Genomic DNA, 13,774 nt, shown 5'->3' on the forward strand with positions numbered 1-13,774 from the left:
CAAAAATCAGCATTATGCAAAAATGGAAGACAACCACATTCAGATCACTACATAACTTCCAGATTTCACCATTACATAACTGCCAAGCCACTCAGAACCATGGCCAAGATAATACACAACCTTAACCATTATAACCAGCATTACTCTGGCCTCAAGTACCAGCATTCATTACTACCACACATTGTTAATGCTCAAAATACTTGGATGGTAAATTTTTTACTACTGTTTAATTTCACACATCTGATAAAGAGACAGTAAGTGAGGAGTACTTGTATACTCATTCCACCTGTGTCTTCAGAGTGTTATGCTTGTTATATTAGGGAAGTAGGTTCAAAGGCAGAATTCTAAACTTCTTTGAATATGTCAAAAAATTTTCAAGTGCCTTGATTTTGGTATCAGTCTTAAACTCTTACAGATAATAAACTTAATCAGAGATGAGCTAGTATGATGTTTTACTCACTGGGCCTGTAATATTTGGTACTAAAATAAGATAGACCACCACACTGCGGTGGGATGGGAGGAAAGCTGGCCTCACTGGTTATAAGAAGTCATGTCAAGAAAAGAAGCTAGCACTTGTTTTAGACTTCATGTGGATGAAATTCAGAAGCAGAAACACTAGATCTGACAGTCAGGGTTCACCAAGATGCCCTCTGTGAAAACAGGATGCTTTGTCTTGGTACAGGGTTGACGAGTGAGTACAATCACTGTTACTGGTAATGAATGCTGTTGTTGTTGTTAAGTGCCATCAAGTCAGTTCTAAGCCCTGTACAGGGCTTCTGAGGAGCAGCTAGTGACCTGAACCACCGGCTTTGCTGGTAATGCTACTGGCATGTATACAATAGACCTGGGAAGAAGCCTGCATGGTTTCCTCCCCGGGCAGATCACTAATAGTACCAACATTTTATGGATTAACAAAATGGATAAACTTTCAGAGTGGTGTTTAATATGAAAATAGAAAAATGTGGGGTTTTTTTTCCTGTTCTTCCAGTCAACCAAATGTTTAATTAAATTGAAGCCTTTGCTTTTTCTTACAAACTAGAGATTTAGACCCTCTAAAATCCTATATGCCTATTAATACCTACCTGCTCTATCTTCTATAAGATTTTTTATGAGTAAAAAAAATTACAGTAATAAGTAATTAGCTTTGTCACAGTGCAGGCTTTCTTCTACTGAGCATCACCACAAGAAAGAAAGATTACATTAACACAAGAGATATTTTTTTACCTCTCAGAGAAATAGAAATGTTTCACTTACCTATTGTTGTTTTTCATTTAGAAAGAGTCCTAAACTATGTCCAGTATATAGTAAACATGTAAATTGGTTCCACATTGCATAGGTAGTTAAGGAGAGAAAGGATGGTGGGAAAGAGATAAAGAAGAAACAGAGTGGGAGAAAGGAAAGAGGGGAGAGGAAGAGAAAAAGAGAAGAGCCAGTAGGGAAAGAGAAGAGACAGGGGAATAGGAAGACACCCCCGGCGACAGAGTAAGAACAGGGTGGTAACCAATGGAGCAAGGCAGGCAGGTTCAGGAGCAGAGACTTGAGTTGAAGAAAACTTGTTTTGTCAGACCTTTTGTTCCCAGAACTATAGGCACCGGTGTGGGGTATCACTGTCCTTTGAAAGTGATTGACTTCTTAACTGTGCTTCACAGCTTTCTTGATTTAAAGAAGTCCTTCTTTTAGAGGAACAGCCATCAGAAGACATATGAGGAAATTCCCCACTGGGCCAAGATGACAATGGCCTTTGTAAGGTCACCTGTGAGCCAGAGGCACCCAAGAGAAGAGCTGGACCTGACTGCGGCCTGAAATAGTTCCACCAGGAAGCAATCCTGGGCCCATTATCTTTGACACATGTTTACTAACCTCCTCAACCATCTGTTTGACTTTCTTCTGTTGGCAATGCACCATATCATCTAGGTGTCGGATCCGTTCACGGAGACTGGCAGATGCCTCCTCCAGCTGCTGATACCTGATACAGACAGAAAAACAAGCAACTGAGTCCTAAACCAAAGCAGCAATATCAGCATAGAGACTCAGAGCTCTAGGGAAATACTGCCAAGTAACAAGAATCTAATCAATTACCACCACCACAACAACAACAAAAACATCAACTTGGACTGAAGTGGGTAGAGAAAGAATGAAAGGAAAGAACACTGTTGGCCTTTGGAATTCTACAGTCAGGAAACAGACAAAAGAAGTTTCAACTGTTGTCCCCCAAGATAAAAAAAGGATCATCCTTGGAGCAGTTCAGAAATCAGTGGAATTGTTGGAAGTAGCACAGAAAACAAGGCCTTGTTGGTTTCAAAGGGTGGGGCACAGTCTCCTGGATCTCAAAGGGTGGGACTACAGCCCCCAGGGGCAGGGCTGCCATGCCCAAGGAGCAGAAGAAAGGGACCTGCCAGGGCTGAGGGGTAGGGTCACCACTCAGACGTACTAGGATAATGTTGTTGTTGTTGTTGTTAAGTGCCATCGAGTCAGGTCCGACCCATAGCGACCCTGTACAGGGTTTCCGAGGGTGTAAATCCTTACGGGAGTAGAGAGCCTCATCTTTCTCCCACGGAGCGGCTGGTAGTTTCGAACCACTGACCTTAAGGTTTGCAGCCCAATTCGTAACCACTACGCTACCAGACACCTAAAACAAAGGGAGAAGAGTTGCCAACCCAGCGGACCAGGAAGGTGGAGATGAAATCCAGAGCTGAGGGGTCTTTCCCAAGAATCCAGAGTCTGGAGTGTGGGGTCCAGATGGTCTCAGAAAACAGGATTATGTTTGAACCTTTGAGAACTCATGTAATTTACTTTCTTCTGGGTTTGGGAATTGCTTGGTGTCTGTTATTCCTTCTTTTCCTCCAATTTCCCCCTTTTGTAATGGAAATGTCTACAATCTGCCTGTTTCACCATTGTACTTGGGAAGCACATAGCTTGTACTCTACATGTCACAGGTTCACAGAGGAAGAGGAATTTTGTCCCAGGATGAAATACACCTAGATGATTCAGATGACTTCTGGGATGATTCGATGGGGTGAATGTGTTCTATATGTAGAATACATGAATTTGGGAGGACCAAAGGGTGCAGTGTTGTGGATTGAGTTATCTCCCCACAAAATATGTGTTATAAATCCTTACTTCTGCACCTTTGATGATAATCCCATTTGGGAATGGGTTATATTGGTTATGTTAACAAGGCAAGAGTAGTGTATTGCTTCTGTCAACTCTATCTCTTTTGAAATATAAAAAGGGATTAAATGCAAGCTAGCAAGCAGAGATGGGATTAGATAGATGCTAAAGCACATGGAGATCTCCAAGGATGCAGGAAGCAGAAGCTAAAGAATCAAGAACTTTCCTCCAGAGTAACCGAGAGAAAAAGACTTCTCAAGCTGGGACTCTGGGTTCAGACTTCTAGTTTCCTAAACTGTGAGAAAATAAATGGGTTTGTTAAAGCCACCCACTTGTACTATTTCACTTTTAGGAGCACCGGATAAATAAGACACTACCTTAGCAAAATAATCCCCATTTTATAGATAAGCTAAGAATCTCAGATAGGCTAACTTAACTTGCCCAAAATGCTCAAATGATTCCAACCTTGTTTTCTTCACCAGAGAGCTATGCAAGGCCTCTCTGCAGTTTTATTTCTAGAAGAGACAGTGAGTATTCTGCTGATATTTTCCACTTACACGCTTATACACACTCTGAGCTAGAGCAAGGTTTTACTGAGCAATAGTTGGAAACAAAGGGAGACATTTTTAAATTCGTTTCTAGGACAAATGGTATTAGTCACCATGGAAGAGTTTTCTCATAAGCAGGGTGCATCTTGTGGAGTTCAAGACACAGAGAACACTTATAGGCTGAACTTTTGCATGTGAGACAGTATCTGAGATGTTCTATTGTTGTTGTTAAGTGCCTTCGAGTCGATTCTGACCCATAGCAACCCTGTATAGGGTTTCCAAGGAGCAGCTGGTGAGCTTGAAACAGCTATGCAATCTGATGCATTAGCCTATAGCGCCACACCAGGACTCCTGATGTGTTCTAGTATACTAAAAAACTGCCACGGACCATCAGATATGCCTGGCCCATGAGAAACTCTCAAAGCAATGTTTCATATGTGCAGCAAATTTACAATAATTGTCCAAATGGATGAAATGCAAAAACCAAATGACTCCACAAAAACAGCATGTCCTACATCTAAAATCTATTACAACACGAAGGAAATATGTCTTACCTTTCCTTATCAGAACCAATGATTTCTCCTGACATTTCTGTTTCATGGTCTAGGAGCTGCAGTTGCAATTGATGACGCTCCTAAAACAAACAGAAACTGTTAAACTTAAATCATTGGATCGCAAGTTAAAACAGAATGTTTGTCAAGCCAGTCCATCACTAGTGAATTTCAATCTCTGGTACTCCCAAGGGCCTTCCACACTCACTTACCGAAAGTTCAAGCAAATCCATATTGGTTGGTGTATATTTAGTGTATTTTTAGACTTAGGAGTTAAGAGACAAATCTCCTAAATAAAGTCATTCAAGATTAAAAAAAAAAAAAGTTATTCCATCAGCCTAGGTTTGGATGTCTTAAGTAATGATAACCAGTATTCAAAATCAATGGCCTGTGATATTGCAAACTTGTTCATTGTTTTTTGAATCATCCAGAAGAGAGGTTTCTAGACTTCTGGCAATATCCTTTCTGTGAAGGTGGTTGTGTTCACACAGGAGTGTTCATATGTAAAAATGCGCTATGGTAGTCACAATAGTGGCCCCATAAAGATGTCCACACTCTAAGCCACAGAACCCGTAACAATGTTACCTTTCAATGTTACCAGGGGGCTTCAAAAGGTTTGTGGGAAATTTCCATTGTCTATGAACGTTTCTGAAGCCCCTTCATAAAGCATCTTGAGATGGGAAGAGTGTCATGGATTATCTCAAGCGGGTCCAATATAAAAATCACAAAGGTCTTTATAAGAGGCAGGCAGAAGGTAAGAGTCTGAGAGAGAGATTGGAAGATGCTATGCCATGACTTTAAGATGAAAGACGGGCCATGAGCCAAGGATTACAGGAGGTCTTTAAAACCTGAATCTGCTGAATTGATTCCAACTCAGAGCCACCCTTTGGGACAGAATAGAACTGGCCCATCGGGTTTCTGTAATCCTTACAGAAGCATATTGCCACATCTTTCTCCCACAGAGCAGCTAGTGGGCTTGAACCAGTGACCTTTTGAATAGTAGCCAAGCACTTAACCACTGTGTCACCAGGGCTCCTTTACAGGAAGCCTATAGAAGCTAGAAAAGGCAATGAAATGTAGTTTACCCTAGAGCCTCTGGAAGAACACAGTCCTACTGACACCTTGATTTTAGGACTGCTGACTTCTAGAACTGTAAGATAATAAATGCGGCGTGTTGCTTTACGCCACTAAATTTGTGGTGATTTGTTATACCAGCAACAGGAAACCACTACATGCATCAAGCTGTGCACTAAAGATTTGTTGTTGTTAAGTGCCATCAAGTTGATTCCAACCCATAGTGACTCTATATAGGGTTTCCAAGGAGCAGCTAGTGAGCTTGAAGCAACAACCTTGCAGTTCAAATGGCTTTGCAGTATGGTGCATTAACCCACAGCACCACACCGATTTGTAGGCATTTCTATTTATATGTAAATTTAAGTTTATTCAAAATAGTGCAGGCAGTCTCCAGGTTATGAACATCCAATGTGTGTATAACATGTTGTTACGATCCAACACCCATTAAAAGTTCAAGGTCTGTGCGATAGTTGGGAATAACAAACAGATGCTACTTATGTTGTGCATCAAAACATTGTTGTTGTTAAGTGCTGTCAAGTCTGTTCCAACTCATTGTGACCCTATAAAGGGTTTACAAGGAGCAACTGGTAGGTTTGAACCACTGACCTTTACGTTAGCAGTCCAATACTTAGCCTACAGTGGCATATCAGAACTCCAAAACTGAGTACTTTATTATTATGTTAAAGATGTTTTAGTGTATCTGGACGTGTTTAATTTTTTTATGTATAGGAAGGAACACTATATATGGTATATACTAAGACAATCATTTGATTGACATTAGGTAAAACTAATTCTTCCAATTTATGCACAAATTCAACTTATAAAACAGACTCAGGAACAGAACTCATTGATAGTCCTGGACTTCCAATAATATGATAATCTGAACAATTACTTTTCTGGACAAAGTGGGAAAACGTTAGTAAAATATGGTGCCCATCTTAACCAAAATTACATTGCAAATATGTTAAGAATTTTGGTGTGACACATTTGCTTAAAATGGAACTTAAATCCTGCTCACAAACTGGGAAGAGATTACTTTAGGTCTGCCTCTAAGAGCTACCATGTCTTATCTTATTCTCAGAAATTCTCCCATCAAAACTCTTATTAGTTGTAGACATTCCAAATCTTCTGTCCTCTAAATTATTATAAGCATATCTTTAAAAATCCAACTGCCACACCTTCTGTAAGCAGTAATATGGAGTCCCTAGGTAGTGCAAATGGTTAAGAACAGAACTAATGGCGGTATAGCACTGTGGGTTAATACACTGGACTGCAAGGTCGGCAGTTCAAGCTCACCAGCCTCTCCTACACAGGGTCGCTATGAGTCAGAACCGACTCAAGCGTACTTAATAACAACAAAATACTGGAAAGGCTGATAATTCAAACCTACTTCCTGGCCCATCAGAAGTAAGCCCTAGTGATCTGCTTCCAAAAAGGTCCCAGCATTGACAACCTTATGGGGCAGTTCTACTCTGCACACATGGAGTCGCCGTGAGTTAAATCAACTCAGTGGAAACTAACAACAGAGCAACGGTGTACCAATGGCCCCTTGCCTTGGAATTGGTTCCACTCATAGCTACCCTCCTAGCAATCCTATCAGATAGAGTAGAACTTCTGCTCAGGGTTTCCAAGGCCGTACTCTTTACAGAAGCGGACCAACTCATCTTTCATCCACAGAGCTGCTGATGGGTTTGAACCACCCCATCTTTTGGTTGGCTATGCACTTGAACCACTGCACCACCAGGACAAGGGATATGCTAAAGGGGCGGGGGAAATAGTCCTTGACCAGGAAGTATACGTTATCTTTGGTTTATTTAGAATAATAAAAGAAGACCTGACTTTTAGTGGGGTTTTGTTATTGATTTTACATTCTCTACAGCAAATACATGCTCTTACTGTATGACTTGGATAGGAAGTTTAATTAGCACTGAATTAACAGTAGCAAGCCTTTTACAAGTGAGGCTCCCCCCTAACTCCTAAAAAAAGTTGTTTAAAAGTAGGGCAAGTTAACCAAGAAAGATAACCTGTCAGCCAAAATTATATGAAGAAATGTTCACAATCAATAGCCATTGGTGGTGATGGTAGTATGCCATGGAGTCGGTTCTGACTCATAGAGACCCTGTATAGGGTTTCTGAGGCTGTAAATCTTTATGGGAGCAGAAAGCCTCATCTTTCTCCTGCAGAACAGCTGGTGATTTCGAACTGCTGACTGTGTTAGCAGCCCAATTTGTAACCACTACACTACCAGAGCTCCTTACCATTAGCCATTTATTGTTGTTATGTGCCGTGGAGTCAGTTCCGACTCATAGCGACCCTGTATAGGGTTTCCAAGGCTATGAATCTTTACGGGAGCAGAAAGCCTCATCTTTCTCCCATGGAACAGCTGGTAGTTTTGAACTGCTGACCTTGCGGTTTGGTTCGCAACCCGATTTGTAACCACTATGCTACCAGAGCTCCTTAGACATATGCAAATCAAAACAACAATGAGCTATCAACTCACACCAGCATTAACAGTGAAGTTAAAAAAAAAAAACAACAGAAAAATAACAAATGCTGGTGAGGGTGTGGAGAGACTGGGACCTTCCAATGTTGCTGTTGGAACTGCAAAATGGTTCAAACACTCTGGAAAATGGTATGGCACTTTCTCAGGTACCTGACCCAGTAATCCCTCTACTTTGAATATATTCACAAGAAATACAAGCCAGTTCACTAGTAGATACATGCACACCAATGTTCATCACAGCGCTATTCACAACACAAAAGATGGAGACAGGCTAAGTGCCCATCAATGGTAGAATGGATACACAAACTTTGGTATATACACACAATGGAATACTATGCAACCTTGAAGAATAATGATGAATCTGCAAAACACCTCATAACATGGAGGAACCTGAGGACATTATATTAAATGAAATTAGTCAATCACAAAAGGCCAAAAGACCATTATTGTAAAAGGTTTCCACACTAAAAGAAACATTCTTTGATAATTACCAGGGGTGGAAGGGAGTGGAGACTCATTCACTGTCTAGAGGGTAGACACATGTTAGATCAGGTGACAGAGGGCAATATATAAGGAGGGGGAGGGCAATACACAAGAAGAGGAGGGTGGCAGATGAACAAAGCAGATCAGGAAAGACTTAGGGAGGTATGCATGGGCTAAATGGGATAGAAATAAATAGTGATTTATATACAACCTTGGAACAACACTGTTCTGTGAGTAGATAACATGGATTGAGACATAGGCTGAATGGGTAAAGAAGGGGGAAAATGTTTATGTGCTTGACTGTCTTGAGGATATTTGTTTCCCCTGCCTAATATTGTAAAATAGATATTTATGTGTGATAGAAATGAATATTGGGAATTATGATGACAGAAAGCTTTAAGCCTTGTCTTCAGCCTATAACTGATTAATTTACTAAAAGGGGAAAGAGAATTTGCCCAGGGAAATAGGCTTCTTGTTAACTCTTTGTAGAACCTAGGGCCTTAGGTAGAATCCTGAGCCCTACTCAGAACCTTATGAGTTGGAACATTCCCACTTGCAAAGACATGCAGACCAACCCAGAACTGCTAGGAAAACAGGTGATTCTTATTGAAAGAAAGACATATGAGGGAAAAGTAGACTGTTTGGCTGTTTGAATAATAAGCAAGATGTTTGCTTTGGAGGCATCAAGGAAACAAAAGTCAGCCCATCAGGGAAAACCCTGTTCTAGGACTGAAACCCAAAGGGAACCTATTAGAAATATAACATGCCCATTGATTTACTTGTGAGTGGAAGTGGGGAAAATGCAGCAATGAAGACCTGGGCTGAATCTGGCCATGTTCCATTGGCACCTATTAACCTTGAGATGAGAAACAGAAGAAGAAGGGCTGGCTAGTGTGAAGTTTAGCAAGATGGGTGAACTCCTAAGCCCATAGGCACTAACCTAGTCCCCTGGGCTAGGGCTAAGAGTGAAGTGGCCAGCTGCTCTGAAGTACAGGGAGGTGTGTGCGAACTGCAAAACCTGCAGCTAGTACCATTTGACCTAACTTGGATGGCTAGTTGACCAGAACTCAAGTACACATTGCTACAATTTGACGAACCAGACTTTTGTCTATGAATGCAGTGACTGAAAATTCCAACTGGAATGGAAGGATTTTTCATATCAAGGTACTGGGTTGATAGAGATGAGAAATTTAGACATTGGCTATCAAAAATGGGGTGCAGGGGGAGGCACAAAGGCATGAAGTGGCTGGCTTACAAGCGTTCATGAGTGTGCTTAGCTGCAGAATGGGTGGGTGGGTGGGGGGAACAGAGAGACCTAGAGAGCACAAGCTCCTTCAATATGTTGTCTACAAGAGACATATCAAAAAGCAGACAGTCTAAATACCCATCAACAGAAGAATGGCTAAACAATCACTGGTACATACACACAAAAGGATACTACAAAGTGTTGAAGAATAATGATGAATCTGTGAAACAACATGGTTGAATCTGGAGGACATTATCCTGAGTGAAATTAGTTAATCACAAAAGGACAACTATTGTATGAGACCAATATTATTAAAAGTTTGAAAATTTAAAAACAGGTTTTCTTGATAAAAGAACAATCTATGACAGTTACAGGGGCAGGGAGGGAAAATTATTCACGGGCTAGAAGTGACAGGGCAGACAATCTACAAGAGGGGGATAATCAGAGGTAAGATGAAGGTAGCGCAGGAGACAAAGGGAGGAATACAACAGATAAAGTGAATAAAGGTAAATACTGTTAGCTAAAGGTACATGGAGGGGATTGCAATGAAGCAAAGTATGTGATTTGTTGAATGTAATGCTGATGATCTGCTTTGTAATCCAACCTTCACTCAATTCACAATGAAGAGTAAAAAAAAAAAAGGTAGGGCAAGGCCTAACTTATAAGTATACTTTAAAAGAGATTTTTTTTAAACTGAGGTATAACAAATCTTAAGCATACGTTTCTGCTGCTGCAGTGCGCCATTACGTCAATTCTGACTCAGCAGCTAACCAAAAGACTGGGGGTTCAAACTCATAGCATGGAGTTTTTGAAGCTGTAAATATTCACAAGAGCAGAAGCCTCATCATTCTCCTGTGAAGCAACTGGTGGATTTGAACTGCTGACCTTGTGGTTAGCAGCCCAACACAGACTCCACTAGGCTACCAGGATTCCTTAAGTGTATACAGCACAATAATTTATTACATTTGTACACACCTGTAGACAATCCACCTTAGCAGAGTTTTACAGCTCTGAAACGGTATTTTTCAGTCCAATACACAGTAAGAGAAACAGTAGCGAAAGCCTACAATAGAGAAGTCCATACTAAAGCAGTTTATCCTTGAGCAATATCCAAAATAAGGTAACAGCAGGAAACAAATACAGCCACAGTTGACACGGGTGGACATAATGTTCACAATCTGTGAGATCAAAACTTGGCACGATTCCTGATTTCAAAGATTTATTCCCGAAGGGGAAAGGGCAGTAAATTGGTATGTCCAACTGTAGTTAAAAGTAAGGAATGCATTTCTCCAGCCTAAATGGAAAAGAAGATTTAAAGACAGGGCAATAAATTTTCAATCACTACAGAAAAAACTCACACTACTAAGGGAATGTTTGGGTTTTCACAAATGCTAGCAGACAGGCCCAGTCTGACCACCTTCCTGCCTCCTATCTCTCAGAAGGACTCCATGTTGAAATCAACTGGAAAAAATCTGGGAGCTTTTAAAATCCCAAGGCCATAAAGAGGGAATGCTATAGAACAGGTCCAGCTAAAGAAAGTCAAACCTGGGAGGCATACACTTAGGCTAGCCTATCACAAACAAAACTCAGAGTCACAAATCACTGAGAACTGACTACGGAGTCTTTGGGTGGTGCAAAGTTACTGTGCTTAGCTGCTAACCAAAAGATTGGGGATTCAAATCTACCCAGCGGTGCCTCAGAAGAAAAGTCTGGCCGTCTACTGAAAACACACTGAAGCATAGTTCTATCCGACCCACATGAGGTCACCCTGAGTCGGCGTGAATTTGATGGCTGGCTGTATGCCGTTGCATTGGTCCTGATTCACAATGACCCTACGGGAGCAGAAACCCTCATCTGTCTACCAAGGAGCACCTGGTGGATTTGAACTTCTGACCTTGAGGTTAGCAGCCCAACTCGTAACCTACTACCCCACCTGGGCTCCTTCATAGCTACTGTGATTCTGTTTGTTTTACTATGTGCCAGGCGCTGTACTTCGTATTTTGTGTACATGTTTCACATTTAATCCTCATAAATCCAAGGTAAAGAACGATTCTTATCAGTGTTTTCCAGAATAGGAAACTTGAGTTTGGAATTCAAGTAACTGCCCCAACTAGGAGAGGGCAAGGCTCACACCCTACATTCCCATGATTCTACAGTCTTGTCCTGGCCATTACAGACACCATCCTAAGAAGGCTTCCCTGTCCCAACCACCTCCCTACCTTGCCTGCTCACCTGGCTTCCTGAATCAGCAGCAGGAAATCTGTAACCTTGACAGAGCATCTGAGTTAACCTGCTGCTACAAGTGAACCATAATGTGAGGAGAAACCTTTCAGTTTCCAGAAAAGTGCCCTTGTTGTCCAATCATCACCATCACCGTATCTAACCAATGCTGACTTTTAGTCCTACGCAAGCCAACCACCCTCTTCAATAAAAAACGGGGTTGTTTTCCCAGGGGATGGGGGGGGGGGTTATAATGGCCTCTAGTTATGTCAGTGCCTACCATATAAAGATATCAGTAGAAACAGGAGCTCCCCAGGGCGTCCCACAGCTCCACAGTATTTAATCGTGGTTGCACCCTGCCTGGTCAGAGGATGGTAGAAGAGTTTCTGTTGGAGACACTGAGGGCTAGGGGACCTCTTCTAAGGAGCCTCTAGCAGCCCTGTTGTTAACCTTGCTAACATTACCATACCCCTCTTCACCATCACGTTGGGGCCTGTCAGCATCCAGAACATGAGTTCCACAGCATTGATGTCATGGTCTCAGAAGGTCACCGCTGCTCTATAAACTCATTCACAGCTGCTGAGCCATTTCCCAGAAACCAGCTACAGCTCGGGGCCTGGGCCACCATTCCATTCCCCAGAAGCCAGCCACCACCTCCTTTCCTTTCCTCCTTCTTTTTCTCTGTCTGCTCTCCCAACCCTTTTCCCCTTTCCCCATTTCCTAAATTCCAGCCTCTTCCTGGTTTTTGTCACTGGCTTCATTAGCCTCCCACCCCCCATCAGCCTGTTTACCATACCCACAGGCAAATGTGGTATCTTGCACTCCTAACCCTCACATGTCAGAGAAAAGTCAACCCATGAGACCATGACCCCGAAACAGCAGGGTTGGGTTTGATGCCTGATCACCCAAGGGATAAAATAAATTTTATGTCTGGGACACCACCAAAGCAGGGCTCCTAAAATACTAAACTTGGTGAAGAGCTTCAAGAGTAGTTTTTTAAAACACTAAATTAGTTACTACAGGGGGAAAAAAAAATCAGAACTTAATTGGACTTCCTTATATATATGGGCTTGCGCATATATGAGGCTCCAGCATCTGCATGCACAGGTTTATTGCAAACTAAATGTGTTTAAACATGTCTCTGTGATCAGTGGATGACTGCAGACAAGCTCTCTCAGTAATGCACGTTTTAGTCTCATTAAACTGCCTTCAAAATATTGGCCAGTCAAAATAGCAGCTTCCAAGGCGATCTGCTTGTTGTTGTTGTTGTTGTTAAGAGCCATCGTGTTGGTTCCAACTCATAGTGACCCTGTATAAGGTATCTGAGGAGTGGCTAGTGAGTTTGAACTGCCGACCTTGCAGTTCAGATGGACCTTGTGTTCAATTGCTTATCCTACAGCGCCACACCAGGGCTCCTAGGCAATCTGCTAGGCCAGTTAAATTCCTAGCAGAGAGGTCAGCTCAGAAGGTTATAGTGAATATTTGGGGGAATTTCTAAGAGGTAATCTTGATAGATTTTCACAAAGAACACAGGTCAATCATGAGAGCTTATTAAGAGGAAGTTTTAAGAAAACTGAAAATGGCTTTGGTGAGAAAAAATGGTCAGGGAAGTTTCTTTCCATCATGGCAATGCAAGGGCTCAATTGCACTTGGAAAGGAGAATTTCATTTGGAAACCTTAGGCCATCCATCCTATAACCCTTCAGACTTCTTTTTGTTTCCCTAACTCAAAGAATGTTTTATAGGAACACAATCTGAGTCCCTCAAAATTGCTGTTTTAACGTAGTGTAAATCAGAGTGCAGAAATCTTTGGGGGAAAGGTTAGCGAGACAGAAACACCACATTCAGAAGTAAGTGTTCAGAATTAGATGGAGGGGATGTCATAAAACAACAGCTTTACATTTTGATATTTTTGTTGAATGATGCATTCAATGATTTTGTAGCAATATCTTTTGACTTACATAGAATGGGGCTTCAAAAAGTTTGTGGAAAAAAAGGCATTAAAAGGTCACTGACAGAGAAGCAGTGATGCCAGAAAT

General features: G+C 41.6%; 1 protein-coding gene across 2 annotated transcripts in view; it reads right to left on the minus strand.

The window, feature by feature from the left end:
- Positions 1 to 13,774, minus strand: part of MYZAP (myocardial zonula adherens protein) — a 119,510-nt gene that overhangs the window by 54,685 nt on the left and 51,051 nt on the right. For both annotated transcript variants that reach the window (XM_006831608.1, XM_006831607.1), the window contains exons 9-10: positions 4,214 to 4,293; positions 1,861 to 1,966 (exon numbers count right to left, since the gene is read on the minus strand). In XM_006831608.1, coding sequence (XP_006831671.1) covers positions 1,861 to 1,966; positions 4,214 to 4,293 — 186 coding nt within the window. The remainder of the gene's footprint in view (positions 1 to 1,860; positions 1,967 to 4,213; positions 4,294 to 13,774) is intronic.

This window comes from Chrysochloris asiatica, unplaced genomic scaffold (genome assembly GCF_000296735.1).
Source record: "Chrysochloris asiatica unplaced genomic scaffold, ChrAsi1.0 scaffold00004, whole genome shotgun sequence".
NCBI lineage: Eukaryota > Metazoa > Chordata > Mammalia > Afrosoricida > Chrysochloridae > Chrysochloris > Chrysochloris asiatica.